At 37.7% G+C, this 21,266-nt stretch overlaps 1 protein-coding gene across 1 annotated transcript in view; it reads right to left on the bottom strand.

Annotated features, from left to right (window-relative positions):
- Positions 1-21,266, bottom strand: part of KATNIP (katanin interacting protein) — a 57,937-nt gene that overhangs the window by 26,129 nt on the left and 10,542 nt on the right. The window contains 10 exon segments of the mRNA XM_010170377.1: positions 1-2; positions 4-640; positions 4,969-5,863; positions 10,342-10,482; positions 12,047-12,253; positions 12,694-12,808; positions 13,506-13,618; positions 15,693-15,856; positions 17,766-17,915; positions 19,300-19,561. The exon segment at positions 1-2 is cut by the window's left edge and continues 84 nt beyond it. Of these exon segments, the coding sequence (XP_010168679.1) occupies positions 1-2; positions 4-640; positions 4,969-5,863; positions 10,342-10,482; positions 12,047-12,253; positions 12,694-12,808; positions 13,506-13,618; positions 15,693-15,856; positions 17,766-17,915; positions 19,300-19,561 (2,686 nt within the window).

Below are 21,266 nucleotides of genomic sequence, written 5' to 3'. Positions count from 1 at the left end.
TGTATGCGAGACTTATTATAATTCCAAATCCTAATCATAGCTATTTGACAGGAATTCATGAAGTCAATAAAGATAAAGTGAGGTTTTCCAGGGGTGAATGGTGCTAGCCAGAGATGCATATCATCCTGCGTCCGATTTACCCCATCAATTAGGTTGGTTATTATTCTGGGATCGTTGCCGTAAGCTGGTAAAATATTTATATCAGGTGGTTCAGCTGTTATTTTTGAAATCTGAACAGGCTCTCCTTTAGAACTGAAAACTTCAATTCCATTAAGACCAACATAATGTCTGTCTCCCCATGTTGTTCGAATGTCTATCACTAAGTGCTGCCCATAAGGTAAAACAGGAATTTTAAAATCATTTCCATCATGTGCCTCCACAGAATTTTCTTCTTCTTGCCTTTTTGGTAGTGTTTGTAGTCCCTCTTTTCTCATTTGCTGATTTTCTCCAGGGCGGTTGATTTTCTGTTGATGGAGAAACTCATCAAAGATATCCCCTTGAAAATCCATGTTAGAGATTCGGCCACGATGGGAATAATTAAACTTTACCAAGGAGTTCCAGGACTCCTGCAGAGTGTGTTCTTGCTCATTGTGCAACTTTGCTCTAGAGGTTGTTTTGTCCTCAACAGAAAAGTCTTCATCTGAAAACAACATTACATAGGCATTTAATGCATAAACAGGACTGGAAGCAAAGCACTACAACACAGACTTTCCAGAATTATGCTGGTCATATTCATGTTCCCTTACTGTGAAATTCTCTTATCCTTGCACTTTTACATTGCCTCCCTATTATGAAGGCTACACACCCCAATTTCCCTTCTCCTTTAAGACATGACGAAAACAATCACTTTTAAATATTGAAGAGCAGAGCACATGTCAAGATACAAAAACGCAACTAAGTTTGAAACTGCAAATTCTTGACTCAGCACTTACAGAAACTTGGATTTTGCCCATTGATATTTATTGTGTGGCTGTCCCAATGGTTTAAATCAGCTGGCCACATTTCTGCAGATCTTTCATACAGCTGGAAATGGCTGAATTGGTTAAGTTTCTAAAACATTACAGAGAAAACCTAGTGCTTCCTGTCAAAATCAGCCAGGTGTATACAAGGAAAGGTGGTGAGAAAAGAAGTAGGTTCAGCATACAAGGAGGATGAGGCGAGCGTTGCATTCCGTGCAGGTAATGTCCAAATATTTTTCAGGAAGTGTGAGATGTAGAAGGGGGATAATGACAAAGTATCTAAATAGGAAAGCAGTGGGGGTGACAAATTAGAGGGGCACAATGGGAGCAAAGCATGTTCTCCTTGTGACTGCACCAGGGAGCTGCTTAATTTCCATCACAAAACAATTAAGCGCAGATAATAACAAAGATTTTCAATAAAGCTGCCATTTACATATTTTCTTCAAATAAATCGAGAAAAGCAAGTGGAGAACTAAACAATTACAGGCCCATGGGCTAGATTTTACTTCTGTACAACGTCCTTGAGTGGATACGAAAACAAATGGCTATCAAGAATAAATGCGAATTGCCACGAAATGCAAAATAATGTTCTCCCAACAGACTGCTCGAGACTAACTTTTAACTTTGTTTTTGGAAACACTGGGAAAGAGGCAATGTTCCTAACCTATCTATGGCAATAATCATTTACACTGGGGACAAGCAAGATAAAAATAACAACTTTAAAGCAGATGGGAAACTACCTGAAAGAGGGTTGTCTTCCAGAATGAAAGGCTGGAGACCAACCTGGCCAGTCCTCCTTACCCAGCAAGGGAAATGCAGATAGGAAGCAAAGGGACATATTTCAGAGACAATCAGTCATTTTGTAAGTCACTTCCTTGTTCAAACCATTGTCCATACAGAGACTCATGGGGTGGGTGATCCCAGACTTCCCAGAGCCTCACAATTCACCTGAAGAAGATACTGTATATATATTTACTGCTTTAAAATGTCAAAGCTTGAAAATTTCAGGACGAGCATGTGCAGAAGAGTATTTCACACCAACTGGCTTCCCTTGTTTTGGAGGTTTTCTCCTTTTTTTAAAAAAAAAAGTTTTGTTTTTTTTTTACTGTTAAGTACTTCAAGTAGTTATAAAGATTACAACTCTGAAGCACTTCTCCAGCAGTTCAACAGGAGTGGTTTTCAATGGGAGGTTAATAGCTTTGTTAGCTTTGTTAAGGAATGACAACAGGAGAAGTGGAGCTCTGAAAGGAAAGCTAAGAACAGCCCAAAAGCAGAGGTCAGTGTCTGAAGGTTTATAGGGTTTGGCATTTCTTTTAGAATCTAAAATTCATTATTTTTACTGGAGCCATGTGAACAATAAACTCTGCATGTAGATAAAGAGTATTTATCTTGCAGATGATACAGACACACTCCCAGCCTTCTGCATGCCCGAGAGAACTGTATGATGGATGCTGTCCCAGAGTCCAGAAATACTGACACCCCAAATGTGCATCTCCCCTGTGGGTTTAGGAAGGGTGTCTTGAATCACCAAGTCCCTCGTCCTACTTCTGATGGCAACACACAATATATAATTCCTCTCAAAACTTTAGTAAACTGCATTTTGAGGCAACACAAGCTTGAAAAAAAACCAAAAAACCCCACCTTTCTTCTAGAACCCTCTGTTGTGTTAATCTCATTTTTCCTCCCTGCAGTTATAAATAGTAACCATATTTCCATGCCACAATCACACGCTTCATTTCCCAAATCATTCTAAAAACTCTCTTCTGTATCTGTTCCACTTCATAATCAGCTTTCCTGAAAATGGATGATCAGAACTGCAGTTTTCCAACTGACGTCTCACGAGTGCCTGTATGGAGATATTAACATTTCCCTAACCAACAGAAATGCCTCAGCTGATCCATCCTCGGAGCGCACTGCTATAGTCACGCCTGCGTCACACAACCATTTCGTAGTCAGTCTGTGATCAACTACTCAACCAAGATCCTTCTCTTCCTCAGTCATTTGCAATTGATGATTCCTCAGCTTACAACTTAATTTTTTGTTATTAATCCCCAAATGACCTTACAAGCATTACTACTGAATTGCATTCCATCGCTATTGCTCCAGTCCTCAAGTTCATCTTTCTGTGCAGTTGTTTAATCCTCTTAACTCACAATACCCCAAATTATACGTTACTTGCAAATTTTACCAGCATACTTCCATCATTTCCTTTGCACATTAAACTAGTTATCAAAGAAAAACTGTATGTTTTTATAGCAACATTAACTCGAGCCAAGCATGCGTGTACGTGCTATTTCTAATTTATGTTGTTCTTGTTATTCTTCATTTAACGACTAAAGCCGTGCTGTGACATTGCACATGAGCTCGTGCAGCCTCCCCTTTGTCACATACTGCTACTGGGAGACTGCAGTTCCCCATGCCCCGTGCCAATTACAATTCACCACTCTTAGGCAGACACTTAAAACTGTTTCCCTGTTGTTAATGCTCACTCAGCTCCACTCTGAAGATGGTTTTACCCTGCACAGTACAGAGAGAACCTGAGCTGCTAGATGGCATGCAGTTCTCCCAGGGACAAACACATATAAGCAGTTTTAAGCACCAGATGACAAAACCCACTCTGAGTAAAATTAGACAACATTATAATTAGAATCATGATAACTCTCATCTCCTGGTTTACATTTAAACTCCTAAATTGTTACCATTTGTACAACTGAACAGCAATTACTAAGGTGAGATTTATTTACAGTTTCCATTATGTTGACAAGTTTTTAATCTAACAGAGATACTGTAAAACGTGTGAAAGGGGCTGCAGCGCGTGGGCGGGCGAAGGGAGATGGGAGTTATTCCAACTACTTCCGCGCTTTCTGCTTCTTCTGAAGTGTAATTTCAGATATACTTACAAAATTGCTGATTTCTCCACAGAGGGGGAGAGAAGGAAAAATTCAGACATTCTAAGTTTTGAAAGATCCATTTTCTTCACTTTTGTCTGAAAACGTAATGCAATACTGCTGCAGAATTTGACCTGGCATTGCTGCATTTCGGCACACTTCCTGTCCCTTATGACCATAACTTCAATGTAAGCACACAAATACAATATACAGCAAGATAAATTGTTCTGATGGTTAATTTTATTCAATCAAACCCAAAATTTCAATTTGTATTTTTGCAACTTCTTCTTCCCATTGTCCGGGCCTTGTTGTTCTGCCAGACTGTCTTCATTTGAGACAAGTTATTGAATGCTAAAGAATTACAGACTGCCAAAGGAGAACTTTAGAGGTTGCCCAGTTCTCATGCTCTTCCCTGGGGACACACTGTCAGCTACTGCCAGAGGCAGAACACAGCCACACAAATCTGGATCCCCCACCTCTAACAGGATCCAGGCAAACTAAAAAAAGGTTTGGAGAAGACAAGAATAATCAAAAGCATGGACCAGGTAACAGCTAAATTTACTAGAAAATTCTTCATAAATGAAGAGGGATGTCTGAGGGAGAGGTCTGAAAGAGATATGGAACGTCATCAGCAGAGAAGGGAAAATAAGGGCAGTTTTCCATTCACTCTCAATAAATATATTCAGCATATATTCTCACCAAGAAAGACAAACTTATTACACAAACTCTGTAAATTTACTCACTAGCTTGAGGTCACACTTTATCTTTTTTCAGTTTTCAATTGACATTAGTGAACATTTGCTGTCTGCAGGACTGTCAATTTTTAGAATTTACTGAAATTTAGTCTACAATCTTCTCCAAATAAATTTAAAAACACTAACTAAAAATGTAAATTTTTCAGAAAAAGAGCATTTCACGTCAGGTGTAGGACAAGGAAAGACTCAGAGCGTTGTTGTAGTATGAATGAGAAAAATTTAATACTGCAAATACCACAGATAAAAACCCACTGCCTATACCTCCAGGAATCTCAAGAAGTCCCTTCCAAACTAAATGATTCTGTGCTTCTGCGAAATGGATAGCATGTCAGTGCTTGCACTAAGGTTGCTATTGTGACCTCTTACCTTTGAGTGCAGAATCATCTTCTCTAAGATTTACAGTGTTTAATCTCTTCTTTTTTACATATCTAACACCTCTCCTTCCACTTGTAGGGTACTGTAAGCTGCAGCAATTTTTGTTAGAAAGTTGCTCTGATGTGTCCAAGCCCACACCACCATCCTTTCTGGTCAGCATTTGTGATCTCTCATCTTCATTTGCATTTCTACTACTGGATCTTCCCAGTTCATTTCTCTGACGTTTGACATCCTCGTTAGTCAGATCTGAGAAGTTTTTCATTATTCCATCTGACTGTGTTTGACATTTCAAGCCTAAGCAATGTTCTGTAGCAAGCCAGGGAGGCTTCTGCTTACTGGAAGAAACTTGATTATTCTCTGTTACTTGGGAAGACGACTGTAACCAAGAAGGAATCGCACTTGTAGAATCAGACAATTTTCTTCCTGTTAGCTTTTCCATTTGCTCGCTTAAAGTAAGTTCATCATCAGATTCAACATGCTCCGTAAGTGCTTGTACTGTGGCATTCTCTTTGGCATCTCTTATACAAACTTGAGATGGTAACACTTTTAGATCATCCTCTAACTCAGACAATTTTTTCTTTGTAAAGCTGACTGAGTTCATCTTATGTTCAAGAAGATTTTCTTGTGGCAGAGATTTCCAGTTTAGTGAAGTACTGTTTGACTGTAAGCATTTAAAATGCAGGTCTGCTTTCTTCTCTGTGACTGCAGGTGCATTTACTTCTTTCCTTTCATCCGAAGAACATGCAGAGAGATCTTGCTTGTCATCTGTAAGGTCAATTGTAGTGCTGTGGTCAGTGAGATCTCCAGAGGCTCTTTCTAATTCACCATCAAATACAAGGTTCTCATCAACATATAACTTCACTTTCTTTACTCCAACATCAAGGTCCTACAAAAACAAAAGCATGAAGATTTCAATTAAACTGTTCAAGCATTAGATATCACTGTTCTAGAACTCTGACATTTGAATGTTTAATCAATAAACAGATGAAAATGATTAAAAGCTCATATCAGCAACATGCTTTTGGCTACTTTTTAATCAAAAGCTCAAACAACTGAAAAATATTGTGGAATATTTAAGATTTTATTTAAAAGGACTAAAAACCCTGCTAGACACTACTGTGAACCATTTTGGCTGACAAGGCTTAAATATTTAGAAAAGCTTGAGCAAAGAAGCCTAGATTAAGCATAATTATATTTGATCAGGATATAAATTCCAGAGGCATATTTTGCTTCAGCATCTTTAAGATTCATCACTTTCATGTCATGTTCTACAGTGAACAACCACGCAGACCAAAGCCACTAGACTGAAAAAGAGTTACAAAGAGCTATAGAAATACAGAGCTGTAAAGAACATTAAAATATCATCCAGTCCACCTTTTTCCACTGAAGAAAGTAAAATAACCTATACCATTGTGAAGAAATCAATTTTTAACAGTTTTCAAATAATCTGCCCTGATAGCCTATTCCAACACTTAACTAGCCTTTTAATAGAAGGCCTTTACCTCAGACACAACACTGCTATGCACAACTTCATGTTCTCCTTTTCTGTTGCACCCACTAAAACCCAATTTTTTCATTCCATTGAAGTTGGAACTAATGTTCTTTCTATTCTCTATCATTTCCATCTAACCTTTTCTTCCTCTTGACAAAAACACTGGTATCTTCTGACAAAATATAGAAGAATGAGACAAAATCCACCTCCCTTCTGCCCTCTAAATTTCAGTAATGTGTCCATCACGTGGAGTCTTTAAAGACTCTCTGTTCTCTCCCTATTTTCATGAAAACTGAGAAGCTTTTCATAAAAGTAAGAAGTTTCAGTTTCATCCCTATTGCTCATCTATTGGATGTCAGTCCTCTTTGAATTCTGATTTAAATTTTCTTCTGCTCCCAGCCTTAATCAGTTACTCCTTGACCTTCAAGTATAAGTGTCTCCAGTTCTTCACTCCTGCATGCACTCTTTACAGCTTACAAGTCTTTATGGCTTCCATTCTACTGCTCTCCAAACAATAACATGTATTAGGTGAAAAATGTAGAACATTCCTACACAAGGGAAAAAAAAAAACAAAAAAAAACCAGAAGATGCAGGCATAACCAGAAAGCTACAGCTGAGGTAACAGAGTAGGTGTAGGAATGTGAGACACATTCCTGATACAAAAAGATAACCTTCACTAACTTCTTGGAAAACAGCTGTAAACCCAGTTTAATTGGCCATTATGTCATGGCTGCCTGTGTTACTCCTAGAGTATCATAAAGTGCTGTAAGTCTGTACTGATGCATTTCGCCATAAAACTTGATATTTTTTCCCCTTGAACAAGGACACTGCTAGATTGATCTAACTGGGGATCAAAACACTTCAATAATTACATATATTAAAAACTAACTACATGGCTTTGCCTCAAATCATGATGGGACTATCAGGATGCCCCAGTAATGTTATTTTTTTGAATCTTTTTAGATCTGGACTGTTATCTCCCTTAAATGCTAAAGATATTGGATAGTCACAGCTGAATTTGGGATAACTGCAACATTTCTACATAATATCCTAGCCTTTACTGCTGTTATGATTACTTAGACCTTAGTTCTGTGCTTTTACCTGGGAACAGATATAAACCACATAAACCCACAGAAATATACACATATATATTTTGCAAAGTATTTGTCAATTTTATCTTCTTGAATTAAAATCAGTAACCTTGTAAGAACAAAGTGTCCCCCCGACCAGTACTGGAAAAGAGCTAATGAAAATCTCCTGCACCAAAATTCCAAGCAGACTGAGGCTCAGGCAGGAAAAATATGAACAGATCTCAGGGATTCCAAGAACAAATATATGCAGGCACAAGACTAAGAATTGCTCTTTTTCATTCCCTCCCACCCTGCTTCTGAGCTTCCAGTTGCTTAGTGATCAGTTGTGGTGGGAAAGACTGGCAGAATGGTTAGCTTCCCTTGTACCACTGCGTAACTCTCTTCAAGCACAAAGAGGTTGGATAAATCCCTTCCTCATCAGCAAATCCATCAGGAAGCCACTCTGTAAACCAACACCCAATACTTCATCCAAGGCAGGTTTTTTACCCTCCGTGAAAAGTAATTAGAATGGCACAATGTCTCAGAACAAGCAAGTAGGTATGGTCAACATCAAAGAGGAAAAAAAAAAAATAAAAGGAAGATTTTGTGAAAACAGTTCTACAGTTTCTCTTGATGCTCCTTCCCCGCTTGCACCTCCAGCCCTCAGAGAAGGCTGCTGGGATAGTGCTTTCCAGTGAAGCAACAGGGATGGTATTTCTGGCCATTTAAGTGATATTTGTGCACGAAGGACAAAGGTTTAAAACCAGAAGCACTTTTCTGCAAATTACACCTGGACAGAGAACTTGAAGTTGCCTCTGCCTGATTTCTCACTGAACAGGGTAAAAGAAGGAACAATAGAAAATAAGTCAAGAATTAAAAGAATAAAGTTATTCTATAAACCTAACTCTGTTGGAACAAAGCTGCTGCAGCCTTAGAGACACTGCACCCCAGTGGTGGTCCAGCACTGAAAAAAAACTTCAGCTCAAGAGAATGGACATGAACATAGACACAGGGGGAACAAGCATACGGGCAATCGCTTGAAGGAGAAAATGATCCATCTGCAGAGCAACTGAGACATTCATGCTTCTAACTATTAATTCCATTCGCAGGCTTGTGAAGACATACAACAGACATTATACTGCATCTTATGAAAAGAGTTTCAATAGCATCAAGTAACGATGCCATTTCAAGGCTGGAGCAAGTATTTACAAAATGCCTGAATACTGCAGACAAATTTGAAAAGACCTGAATGCCCTCACTTACACGTGATCTGTTCTTGCAGACTAATAATGATCTCTTCTCACAGACCTCATCTGAAGTAAGTAAAGGCAAGAGGAAGCATTCTGAGACCTTCCTTGTAATACACTGAATCAATGAATCTGATAATTATGTAATCTGACTTTTACAGCTTCCTTCAGAAGTATTTCTTCTACTTCCAGACTCAAATTCTAAAACTCAAACATTTTCAACAATCCAGAAGTTCTGGCCTGAATTAATTTTCTGTTTGGTTTTTTTGTTTGTTCCTTTGTTTTTCTTTTAAGAAGTACTTGGGCACCTCTCACTTATGTGGTTTTTGAGAGAAAGAAGGAGGTTAGAATGATTACCAGAAAACAACACAGAAATCTGACTCCGGATTTACATTGCCAGGAATAAAATTGTTAGCTAATTACATTTGGGGGTTTTATACTTCTCAGACAAAACTTCCTCATGACAAATTATAGAATTAGGCAGAATTGCTTTGTATTATTCTTTCATCTTAAGGTTAATGAGACATTTCTCTAGTCAGCGTAGACTGCTGCACTGCCACAAAAATCCAGGGGATTATACTCCCAAGGGATTTTACAGCTTGTCTTATAGCGGTTTATTAAAAAAACAGTGCCTTGAAACACAGAAGTACATTTATGTGTATTTCCTGCATTATATTCAATAGGTCTGGTAACAATTCATACTATTACCTCCAAAAAGAAGCAGTCCCTTTTGCACTCTCTAATGATGACGGAACATTCTTGTAGCCCACACTTTAATAGAAAAGCTATTAAAATTCCAGAAAACAAATACAAGTCATGTTACAGTAAATTTGTTTAAGCTGTCCCTTCCATGGCCATTTCCACATGTATAAATTACCATATGTGCTTATATAAGAACATGGATGAGAGCAAAACCAGAGGGATAAAGCCTCTTATTTATAATCCAGGACAGCAAATCCTTTTTGATCCAGTACCTGGGATTTTTTTCTTAACATTGCAGTGTACAAACAAGAATAATTTCCATGGTGACATTCAAACACGCAAACAAGAGACCATCTGCCACGAGACGTCTCTCTTGTAACACTCGGTTACTTGTTTTATTATGAACACACAGTTAGCATACTTTTTAAATTGACAAAACCAAAACTGAGCAACAGTCAGCTTATTTTTACCTACATACCTGAGAAAACACACATTTATTTATATTGTGATAAAACAACTGGGAGTCCTGAATATCAAGATGAACTTACCTTTGTATCTTTATTTCTCACCACAGTAAAGGATTATTGATAGAAAATGCAACCCTTTTGAGATCTTTAATAGCTTTGAAAGAAAATGCTAACTGTGCCTATGAAAACATTAACACTTAAATTGCTACCACTTGCAATTAAGACAAAAGCCAATTTCACAGTAGCCATGGACCCCTCCTAGCTCCCTATTTTATTAGGGAACGTGGTATCTACTTTTATTTCATCCTTTTGGAAAGAAGATCAAACTGAGTTTCCCTAGGCAAGGTAAAGCATACATACAGAGGAGTTGAGAAAAGACTACTTACACTGGGAGTTGTTGTGTTGTAATTCCAAATCTTGATCTTGGATATACCAAAGTCATGTGACCGGGTAGGATTGCGGATAACAAAGTAAAGTTGGACGGGTGGATGGAAAGGGCACATCCAAAGGAGGCTTTCCCTCGTGGTCTAAAGACATGGACAAGCAGACTGTCACTAATACTCTTTCTCCTAAAGCAGGATATTTTCATTAACACACCACCCCACAGAAAAATATACACAGATTAGAAAAGTATCCATTTAATAAAATTGACTAAGTTCAGAGCAAAACCTTAACCTCATTTCCAGACAGTATATCCGACTCTCCTGCCTGTAACACAACTCACAACAACCTGACAATTAGATAAAGGTCAGCTGCTTGCTGTCCCAGTAAGGCATCTGCACGCTCACAAAGGACAAGCAGACTGCCATGCTTTGGAACTGCAGGGTCAAAGCAAGCCCAGTTTATTTTAAACAAATTAATCCGCTTTGCAGGCACTAGATGGGATCACTGAGCACAATGGACACTACAATAATCATTTGATGTTTTCTTAAAGTGCTTACACTTCTGTTTTGCCCTCTAACGAAGGGAATCTTCTAGAATTTTATTTCACTGCCTCTATTTTAATCAGGCTTTGCAGACAACTAGTTTCACTTACAGATCTACTCCTCAGAGCTATATATAGGACTCTACACTTGAAATTTTCTAAGATATCATAGAAACTCCCAACATGAATTTTACAGACAACTGACAATCAAGACATTTTAAAGTACCAAAGAATGCCACATTCTGGACATTGTTCAGAACTGCTACCTCTACATGTTCAGAAACACAGGAAAAGGATGTGTGGCAGCACAGAAAGAAGCAAGGAGTAAAGAGTTTAAAAATCAAAATGTCGACTATTAATATACTTGATCTTGAATGTTACCCCAAACCAGAGATGAATGTTGCCCCAAAACCACAGATGAACAAGGGCACAAAGTAAATATACATGCAGCTATTTCAGTGAACTGAGATCAGCAGATAAATGAGCTCCCTTTCAATTTTCAAGGATACACCGTACGTGCAATCACACTACGTAAACAAAGTCAGTTTTCTTAAATCTCTTGTTCAAAACTATGTACCTACACATTCTTATTCTTCCATAATTCTTCCCTAGGTGAAAGGATAACAAGGGGACAGGAGAAAATAATCATGTTTTCTTCTTAAGTTTATTTAAATTCATATTAAACATCTGGAAGAAGTTAGCAGTGAAGTTCTTATTCCTTCAGATCACAAGAATTACTGAAGTTGATCAGCAGATGTACCATAAAAAAAATGTGAAATTCCCTATCCTTAAAGTTTTGTGATCTCCTTCTATAGATACTATGATCACATTACAATACTTTAAAAATTGAATGTGCTTTTTCCCCAAGACAATACCATAGAGTTAATAAGAAGGCAAGGTTAAAGCTGCCTCCTGCCAGCTGCTCAGTTAATTGTCAGGCAAATTAATCAAATTCTGTCCTAAAACAAAATTATAACCAAATAGCAACATCTTGGACAGGAAAGTTGGATTTGTTAATAATAATATTTGTATTTTTTAATTATCAGATAGTTGTTCTGCAAGTCAGGTTCAAAATGCAATCAAGTTTCTAAACAAAAACCTAGTGATGGAATATTAAAGAAATATTATAATGAGAAATTTTCACATCCACGACTAAGTTGTCTTACATTTAAGTTCTTATTGACCAAGCAGCACAAATCCCCAGGGCTGTCAGTGTTTCGAATGTCCACATCATGAGGAGACACAAATATCTTCTTGTTGTATAAATCAAAGAATTCCACCTCGCTCAGGCCCACGTTTACTGGATCTCCCCAGTTAGAAAGAAGTTCCATAGTCACATAAATGGCATCACACACTTCCAGACTGGTTGTCATCTGGACCGAAATGAAATACAGTATAAACATAAGTGATAAAACAATAAGACGTGGAACAAAATAAAGCCTGTTAAGACTACAATACTGAGGAATCAGATGCAAAAAGCTTGCAAACTCAAGGCTATCTGGATGACAGTGCATCATTTGAGCTTCCACCAATTCTGCCCCACATCAACTAATAAATCTATGCCAGGGTAAGAGAAGAGAACTTATCACTCCAAGATTCCAGTCCACTCCAAAGCCTAAGGAGAAAACAGGTCGCTGTTCTTTATCTGATTCCTTTATCACTCTGATGAACATAGAAACAGTGACAGGTTCTCTCTTAGCCTGCTATAGATTTATTAAGTGATATGGGGCAGAATTGGTGGCATACAGATCATTCGATGTACTTTTATTTCAGTAATACTGGCAAGCATCAGTCATGGTGCATATACACAAACCTTCTCTCTTGACACAGAATCTACTTCAGATTTGTCATCAGACAGGAATATGTCATTATCACAGGCAGAATGGCTCTCGGGCTCCTGAAGGACTTCCAGAAATTTCTTCTGTTGTCTGAAACATACATACTCATTTGTGTGTTACTTCCTCATAATTTTGTATTTTTAAGAAACAGCTTTGCTGGTATGAAGGCGAAGGGATGATAGGATGAACCCACCACACAGCCCACAGAAGAATCCCATGTACCCCCCACACTGAATGACAACTGTTACAGCATCCCACCTTAGATACACAGAGTTTGGTTTAAAAGAGTGGGCTCTAGTTCTCTGCTGGTTCTGAGGCAGTCTGAGAAAGTAATACAGGGGTAATATAAAGACAAACAGAGGGAGATGTTGGCAGTTCTCTGATTCACAGAGACTGGCCCAAGGTTGGAACATAGGAGGTTCCACTTAAAACATGAGGAAAAACTTCTTTACTGTTAGGGTGACGGAGCACTGGGACAGGCTGCCTGGAGAGGTTGTAGAGTCTCCTCTGGAGATGTTCAAAACCTGCCTGGATGCAGTCCTGTGCAACTTGCTCTGCGTGAACCTGCTTTAGCAGGTGGGTTGGACTAGACAATCTCCAGAGGTTGGACTAGATGATCTCCTTGCAACCCCTACCATTCTGTGATTCTCCACGAGTTGCTACTACTTGCATGATATTTCAGGTATCTAAAGATTATCAGGTGTAGTGGCACTACACTACAGGTGGTAGTGTACTGAAAAATATTGCTTCAAAAGAAGGAAGCTAGCCTTAAAGGAAATAGATGTACCTGCTTCCAAAAGGAGAGATTCTCTCAACAGCTTTTGTGACTGCAGTTCTTGCTTGGCTATTTTCTGGAGGTTCAGCCATTGCAGAAACAACAGATGAAACAGAAAATTTATTCTATATAAGAAAAAGATAAACATATTTCATTCACATTGTTCTCTACATACCAATGAGTATCCATCTGCATCTCTGGAATAAACATGAGTCTGGACACAGCTCTGGTCTCAACTAACCTTAGCTAATCTGTAGCTCTATCATGAGTTAAAGCACATTTAACAGAATTAGTCTTGATTTGCAATGAAAGAGCTGAGCTTGGAGCTTCATATTCTATGTGGAAGAAAAGTAATGTAAAAGCATTCTCTGATGACTATTAGACATATAAATATCTGAAAACTCATTGTATACATTTGGTAGGACTCAGAGTTGGCCAAAGCTTTGGCACAGGTCTGCCTAGACTTTCTCCTTCTCCTTCTCCAAAAAAGGAACACAAAGTCTGTTAAACTCAAGAAAGCTCAGTTTTATTAGAATAAAATCTGGTTTTATTTTTTTAAATATAGAACTATCAGGAGTAACTACCTAAGAGAGAACACAGGAAAAGCCCTGCAGTTCTGACAACGCTGTGGGCTCTTTCTCTGCCTGTACCACACTCTAAGTATAACCTTCTCCCTTTCTTATTTTTCCTAAAAATTTGCTGGTAGGTTCTGCCAGAAATAGAATACTCAGCACAGTGAACAACCAGTTAGATGAGGAGTGGCAGTCTTTCTGTTCTTAGATTACTTCCATTTCTATTATTTTTGAAGAATAAGGGAACTTTAAAATGCTTAGAAGTTAATTACTTTTTTAGTATTAAAAATTCTGCATTGTTACACATTTAAATATCAAAGGCCAAGTTCCACAATCCCTTAACTGTGTAAGCAAAATTAAATTACTTCTGGAAGATCATTTAGGTCAGCTTTAAGACTGAGAACTCACAGTGGGTTTTTGAAACTCCATCTCAAGTGTCAGGTAAAATTACATCTATTTTAAGTATTATTTCATTGTTTTTCATTGAAGCACAAAAATATTAAAATTAGTCCTAATGTTAGCAGGAAGATACATTATGTGAGAGTATTCAATAGAATTTGTTCTCACAATCATAAAGCTATAAATACCTCAAAAACACAAGGAATAAGATTGAAAAGTTGACCTAGATGGTGAAATAATATCTAAAGTACCTACTCATAATAAAAGAACATTTTAACCTTTGTTCCTAATCAAAACTCCCCAGAAACCTAATGTTGGCTCAGTGATGACAGTGGATACATATTCATCAGAGCATCAACTGACAACTTCAGGGAGCATCAGATCAGGTTAAAGTAGTCAGCTGTCTTGGAAACTCTCAGAATTCAAATGAGTAACTCCAAGAATGTCTAGGCATATCTCTTTTCCTTCCTATAAAAATGAGTCTCCTAAAGACCAATCTGGAAGAAGACTTTGAATCCATTAACACTGTCCATAACAGATAGTTTTATAAATTTCAGTTTATGCTCAAATTCTTCATGCATGTACTTTCTGTTAGACTTGGTTATGCTCAAAGTTTAGCTAGGGTTGCCAACACAAACCTCCTTATTCTTTAACTCAATCAAGAATAATGGTCTGACCTGAATCAGAAGGAAATAGGTTTTTGTTCATTTCCTTGTTTATAAGATGATTTTTTTAATTGCTTTTATACAAGGTTGTTGGAGATAAGAGATATACATGCATCAGTGCAAAAAACCCACGCTAGCTCCTCCTCATTCACAGTGTACCTGCCAGCTCTGCTCCAAAAGCAGAGCATGTAGTAACAGAGAACAGTGCCTGTATCAATGATTTCAGAAGATTTATTGGTATGGAAATCACCTATTATCTTGTTTAAGAAGCTTCCAGAATGAAAACGACTCAAATGGGCCTGCAGCTGTGCATTTGACTGTATAGACATATCCCGTGACTGGTCTATCAGCTGCTCAGTGATCCCTGAAATCAAGAGAGAGCTGCGGGATGCAATCCTGAGGAAGGAGATTAAAGAAAAGCACCCTATGGAAGAATAATACAAATTCAATTACACTTAAGAGGCATCTCCATTCATTCATACATAATCTTAATGTATAAGAGATTGTAATTCATGGGGGGTTTGCTACTTGATCAAACAGCCCTTTTCGATATTTTGCCGTACCTTTTGAGGGCTTGTGGAAACTGTCTGCCTTTGCAGATCTCGCTGCAAGACTTCATTTTCCATTTGCATTGCTTTAACCACAGCTGAAACCGAGAGATCAGGATCCTTCCCACACACATTCTTTCGAGTTGCTGAAAGTGGTCTTTCTGGTCGACTTAATGGTCCTGCCATCAAAAGGAGGAAGGAATATTCATTTGTCCAGACATATAAGTATGGAACATTACAATGGCATGCACTTGAAACATCCCATTCAGTTACTGACACAGGGCTTTGCTAGCAGTCTGTAACCATCCCAAATGAGGCTGAATTGCTCCAATTTGTTTTTGTATTAAGATTCTAGGTCACATCTACTTTAGACAACAGCTGAAACAGTATCATAAAAGGATGAAAACTGACAAATGAGAAACATAATTTTTATGCCTTAAGATTTTTTTTACTTGCTTTGTTCAGGTATTTAATGGAAATAAAGGAAATAAAAGAAGGGAAATAAAATTTAACAATAGAGGATCTGAGATTGGACTAAAAGAGAAGCACCCGAGTTACATTCAAAAGAGAAGTACAGTGGTTATATTAAAGGACTTCAAAAGTCAAGGGAAGAAAAAAGCCCAAAGTTGTACAGACATTAAAATCAAGTGAAATATTGAAGAACAGGCTGATGGCCAAGCACGTTCATAATGCTGCAGTGAGGTTTACTAAGCAGGACAGGAAAAGGGCAGTGGATGCTACTAACATGAAGTCTACCTTGACAAGGTAGGAAGTTAAACTGAACTGAGATTTGTGTGCATTCACACTCTTAAGCCCTCTGCCATCTTCACTCATAAAAAACTTTCAACAAGCATTAGTCATCTCGGCAAATGCAAGAACAGAATAAAGTCCTTTTATTTCTCTATACTATACCATCCCTGTGAAATGAAATTAATTTAAGGATTTAAAGTCATAGTTGGACGCAAACAGTTCTAACAAGCACTATTATAACCCGAGAAAATGCTACGCACATCTTTGGAAAACAGTCAAAACAAGCATCTGCTCAGACAGATGGTGGGCGAGGGTCTCGGAGGCTACAGGGAGGATTTATTCTACAGCCAAAAAGAACTAGCTGCTTTTCCTCAGTTGAGTTTTCTGTCAATTAAGGAACTAAGATTTTGACTTTTCAAAACCATTAGCTTTATTGCTTTCTTGGATTTTGCTTTTATGAAGTGTCTTAATTGCAGAGTATGGTAAGTCTGAACAGGGGTTGGACTAGATGACCTTTAAATGTCCCTTCCAACCCAAACCATTCTGCGATTATATAATCCTATGAAAACTTTAAGACCTTTCAAAACTCAAATTCATCAGACTTGTTCAATTAAGGATAGTGCTGAAGTAACAACTGCAGCCATGATTTCAGCCCCTAGATTCAGGGTTTGGAGGTTTTTTTTAGCCCAGGTAAAGACCACACCTTAGCAAGCAGATTCCTAGAAAAAGCAGCAGTGCCTTCAAAATGGTGTTCTGCAGTCCAGGAAAAACATTTTCCAGTATGGTACCACATACTGGTGTATCTACCCAGCACTGGAGACTGATCTGCAGTGCTCAAGGTGTAATTCAATTACAGTCCTAAGCAGTAACAGAGGTAGTTGTGCTGTGCTGTGGAAAACTATGCCTTTATTAGTATAAATGCATTGTGTTTAAATCTTCTCAAAATCAACAGTTGATGCTTTGCAGAAGACACACTTCTGTTAATACTGCAGGTAACAGATCTCCACCGGGAAAGTGGGAAACAGAACAAGCACAAGGACTGAAAGGGAAAGGAAAAAGTCTCATGCTGTGGAAGCAAAAAGAGAAGGGAGGTAATGAAGATATAGCAGAAGACTAAAGCATGCAGGCTCTGGACTTCCTCACAATTTTATTTAAGACAAAACTTTCAAGGTGGTAAAAACAACAAAAACCAACCAAAAAAACCACACCAAAAAAAAAAAGGACAACAGCTAATTAAAAATAACGTAATGACAGATGTGTGCTGAAATTACATCTAAGCCAGAAGGGAAAAAAAAGCATGAATTCTTCTTATTGACATTATATATTCTTATTTCTTACTAGAACAAATTCTTTCATGTCTTTCCTGCTGCAAGAACTCAGCAGAGAGTGGCCGAGTGGTTTTATTTTTTACCATAACTGGTCTGACAGGAATATACATTTCAGCATTATCTTTTCTTTTTGCTGAGAGAACTCGTATTGGCTTCACTTCTGCAAGATAATAAGCAAACAAATAACCAACTTCAGAGATATTTAGGAGCAGCCAGCCAGGGAAAATTTACTGATCTTAATTGCTAAAATTTTGCCACTTTAATTATGCCGGCATAGTTAAAGTGATAGCCTCCATCCTCCCTCCCTATAATTGATACTATTCTATTGATGTACAAGTACACATGCATGGCTTGCACTGACTTAGTGAAACAAAATAAAATATATCATTATAAGGTACCAATATATCTTATCTGTACCAGATATTTACCTGCATTACTGTCAAGAAAAGCAAAAATACACAAGAAGTCCTGAGTCACTTATTAACACAGTTAGACCAAACCAAATTCTTAAAATACAGATTAAAACATTGTCTTATTTAGAAGTTTCAAGGGGTGAGAGAGTTGTTTAGTGTAGTTCATTATAGTACTTCACTTTTTTTATTTGAGAAATATTAGTGCCTCTGTTGCTTGTATAACAGCTTTGACACTTCTCTCTAGAAAAAAAATCATGTACTCTCCCACAGATCATGTTCTCACTGCTGCTCCACCCCTTGTTCCTATCTCTTCTTCTACCACCTCTCCCTATTCACAGTCCACTCACCTCTAGGATAATGAGAGGCACACTCCTTTACTCAATTTGGTCAAAGATTGTTCCTCTTAAGTTAAGGAATTAAGTATGGACAAGGAATAGGAAAAAAAAACAAACAACCAAACAATAAAAAACCCGCCACAATGAATGTACCTGAAATGAGTGGGGAGGGAATTTTGAGAAATACCGAATGTAGGTCAAGGTCTGGTTTCTGCCTGAACTCTCTAACTTTAACAAGCCAAACATCTTTGAGAACTAGTGATTGGTTTTGGGTTTGGACACTGAGGTCTCCAAAGGAGAAGATCTGATAAAAAGAAGTGCCTTATAGCCAGATAGATTTGTTTTCTCAAATTAATATATCTTTCACCAGGGATGAAAGCACACGCTATGATGACAGGTAACCAGCACCCAGGGTGTGAAATGGAGGAAGGTAAGACTGGAAAGATTTGACTGCCTCGATTAATGCAAAAACAGTTAAAAAACTTATTAAAAAACAATAATCTCTTGAGAAATCTCACATGCAATCTGAGACAATCTTAGTTCAGGTGTCTAGGTCTGGTGATGCAAGTGCGTTAACCAGGGCTTTATCTTTGCCTTTGCAAAAAAATTTCTTAATGTAGTAGTATGAGGATACAAGTCTCCCAAATCAGGAGATTAAAACAAGTTTGCTGAAGAGCATGGAAACTCGTAAGAGTATGGAATAACCACTAGTGATAAACCAGCAGCGATTCCCTTAAAAGTAATGCTCTCAAAGAATGATTACAGCACTGTAGCAGCGCATAATACACAGACTTACTACTTTGATCCTGGTTGAACTCCAACACAGTAAGGGCACCGGAATCAAGGCGAGAGCATCTCCCAGCATCCTGATGTTCAGAAGCTTCTTTCTGCAGTGTTCTATTGCTATGCAACTGAAGGTCTCCAAAGCTTGTGATTGTTTCCTCAGTCGGAGATGGTTCTGAGAACACATCCTCTTCAACAGAGTCGTAATCATCACTAAGAGAGTCTTCTTCCATCCTTTTCTCTTCTATACCGAGTTGCAAGCTTCTTCTCAATTTCTGGTACAATTTAAACAGATTTTGCAGAAAAGCTCAAACATATATTTTAAAATAAACCAGTGTGGCTGCCTCTTCCTCCTCTAGGAGAAAGAAAAAACTTCTCATGAACTCAGAGCCATGATGCAGCTAAAAATATTCAGATACTTATGTCTTCATTTTTCTGATGAGGACTTGTAAAAAAATTAAATAAATAAAATCATCCTACAACTCCTTTGATCCTTCTCATCAGAATCCTTGCAGGAAAATTCTGTAGGTCAAGGAATTTTTACAGGCAAAATCAATTTTTAGGACTAAGTTACAAACAGGAGGTAGGTAATGGAAAAGGCAAGGGCATATATTTTTCCCATTTCACATAGTTAGATGACAGTACCTTTTAGTTTGCTATTTGAGGACTAGTTGCAATCCAGATTTTCCAAATGCCTTCGCAAAACTGCAAAGCTAATGCAATAGCAACTTCTTTATAAGTAATCGGAGAGATAATAGTCCTGTACTGTACACATCTCTGCTTCAAAAAAACAGTAGAAAGGAGTTGTGGTTTCACAGACTAAGCTTCCATTTTGCACAGAGGCTTTTTAATTGGATACATTGTAACAGGATTTTATGCAAAAATTAATCTATTTTTAAATTTACTGTGGAAAAAACTGCCCTGCCTCTCTCAGCATATGCCACAAACAGCACAGACGATGCTGGAGAGCCTTATGGTTTTTTTATGAATGCAAAAGAAAAAGACCTTGCATATCTTAAATGCATTTTTTCCTATTTTGTTGCTATTAGAGTTTTGAGATAAGCACAGGTAAGCAAACTGTGTGAGTAAAATGAAAACCTGAAGCTATCTTCAGTCCAAATGAACTGTGACAGTGTATGTTCAGTTTGCAATGAAAGCTTCAAGCTGCTCTTCTGCTACAGATTACACTTGTAAGGAAATCCAGGTTGACAGAAACATATTACAAAGAGCAAGCAAACTTCGGTTCAAAAGAGGGTCTATAAGCAACCTGAGGCTTGATATTGAGCATGTCTTTATGACAGTCAAGACTAATATTTCTAGCTATTTGACAGGGAATTGCATAGTCTTTCATTTAGTTTGAAACCTCATGACATCTGCATTGGAATAAGACATTCAATAAAACACTTTTGTGGGGTTTTAGATAAAAATTATTACCTTACCTTACTATTTACACGTAAATGATTATAAATATCCATCACTGTAAACAAGTAACTGGTTTGTAGAGCAAAAAAAAATAATATTAAGCTCAAAAGTAATATAGGAAAGGTAGAAAAATGCAAGCTAGGAAATATATGCTTGGGAAATTTGTCTGATGTCAGTGGTAAGATCTGTAGGCAGTTTCATATACAGATACTATGCTACTACACAGAAAGAATTTATTGATGTCATTAATTGGTTAGGCAGAAAAACACTCATAAATTTTTGTTCATTTCTTCATTTTTTTAAGGACAGGCCATTTGTGAAATGTGCTAGAACAAATTGCAATTAGTAATGAAATGGAAGGCTGAACTGTCAAACAACAGAGTCAATAAAATAACAACCTGTGATGGAAAGCAATTGCAACGATTACAATATTTTAAAAACTTCTGGTAGGTAAAAAAAAAAAATGACATGCAACAATTTTAGCACAGTTATTCAAAAACTAACCCAAAACCAGAAAAAGTTGGTGTTTAAGCTTTCTCTAACCTGACAGCCCAGAGT

The sequence above is a fragment of the Antrostomus carolinensis genome, unplaced genomic scaffold, assembly GCF_000700745.2.
Source record: "Antrostomus carolinensis isolate BGI_N321 unplaced genomic scaffold, ASM70074v2 scaffold21476, whole genome shotgun sequence".
NCBI lineage: Eukaryota > Metazoa > Chordata > Aves > Caprimulgiformes > Caprimulgidae > Antrostomus > Antrostomus carolinensis.
This window is presented reverse-complemented; position numbering and strand designations above follow the sequence as displayed.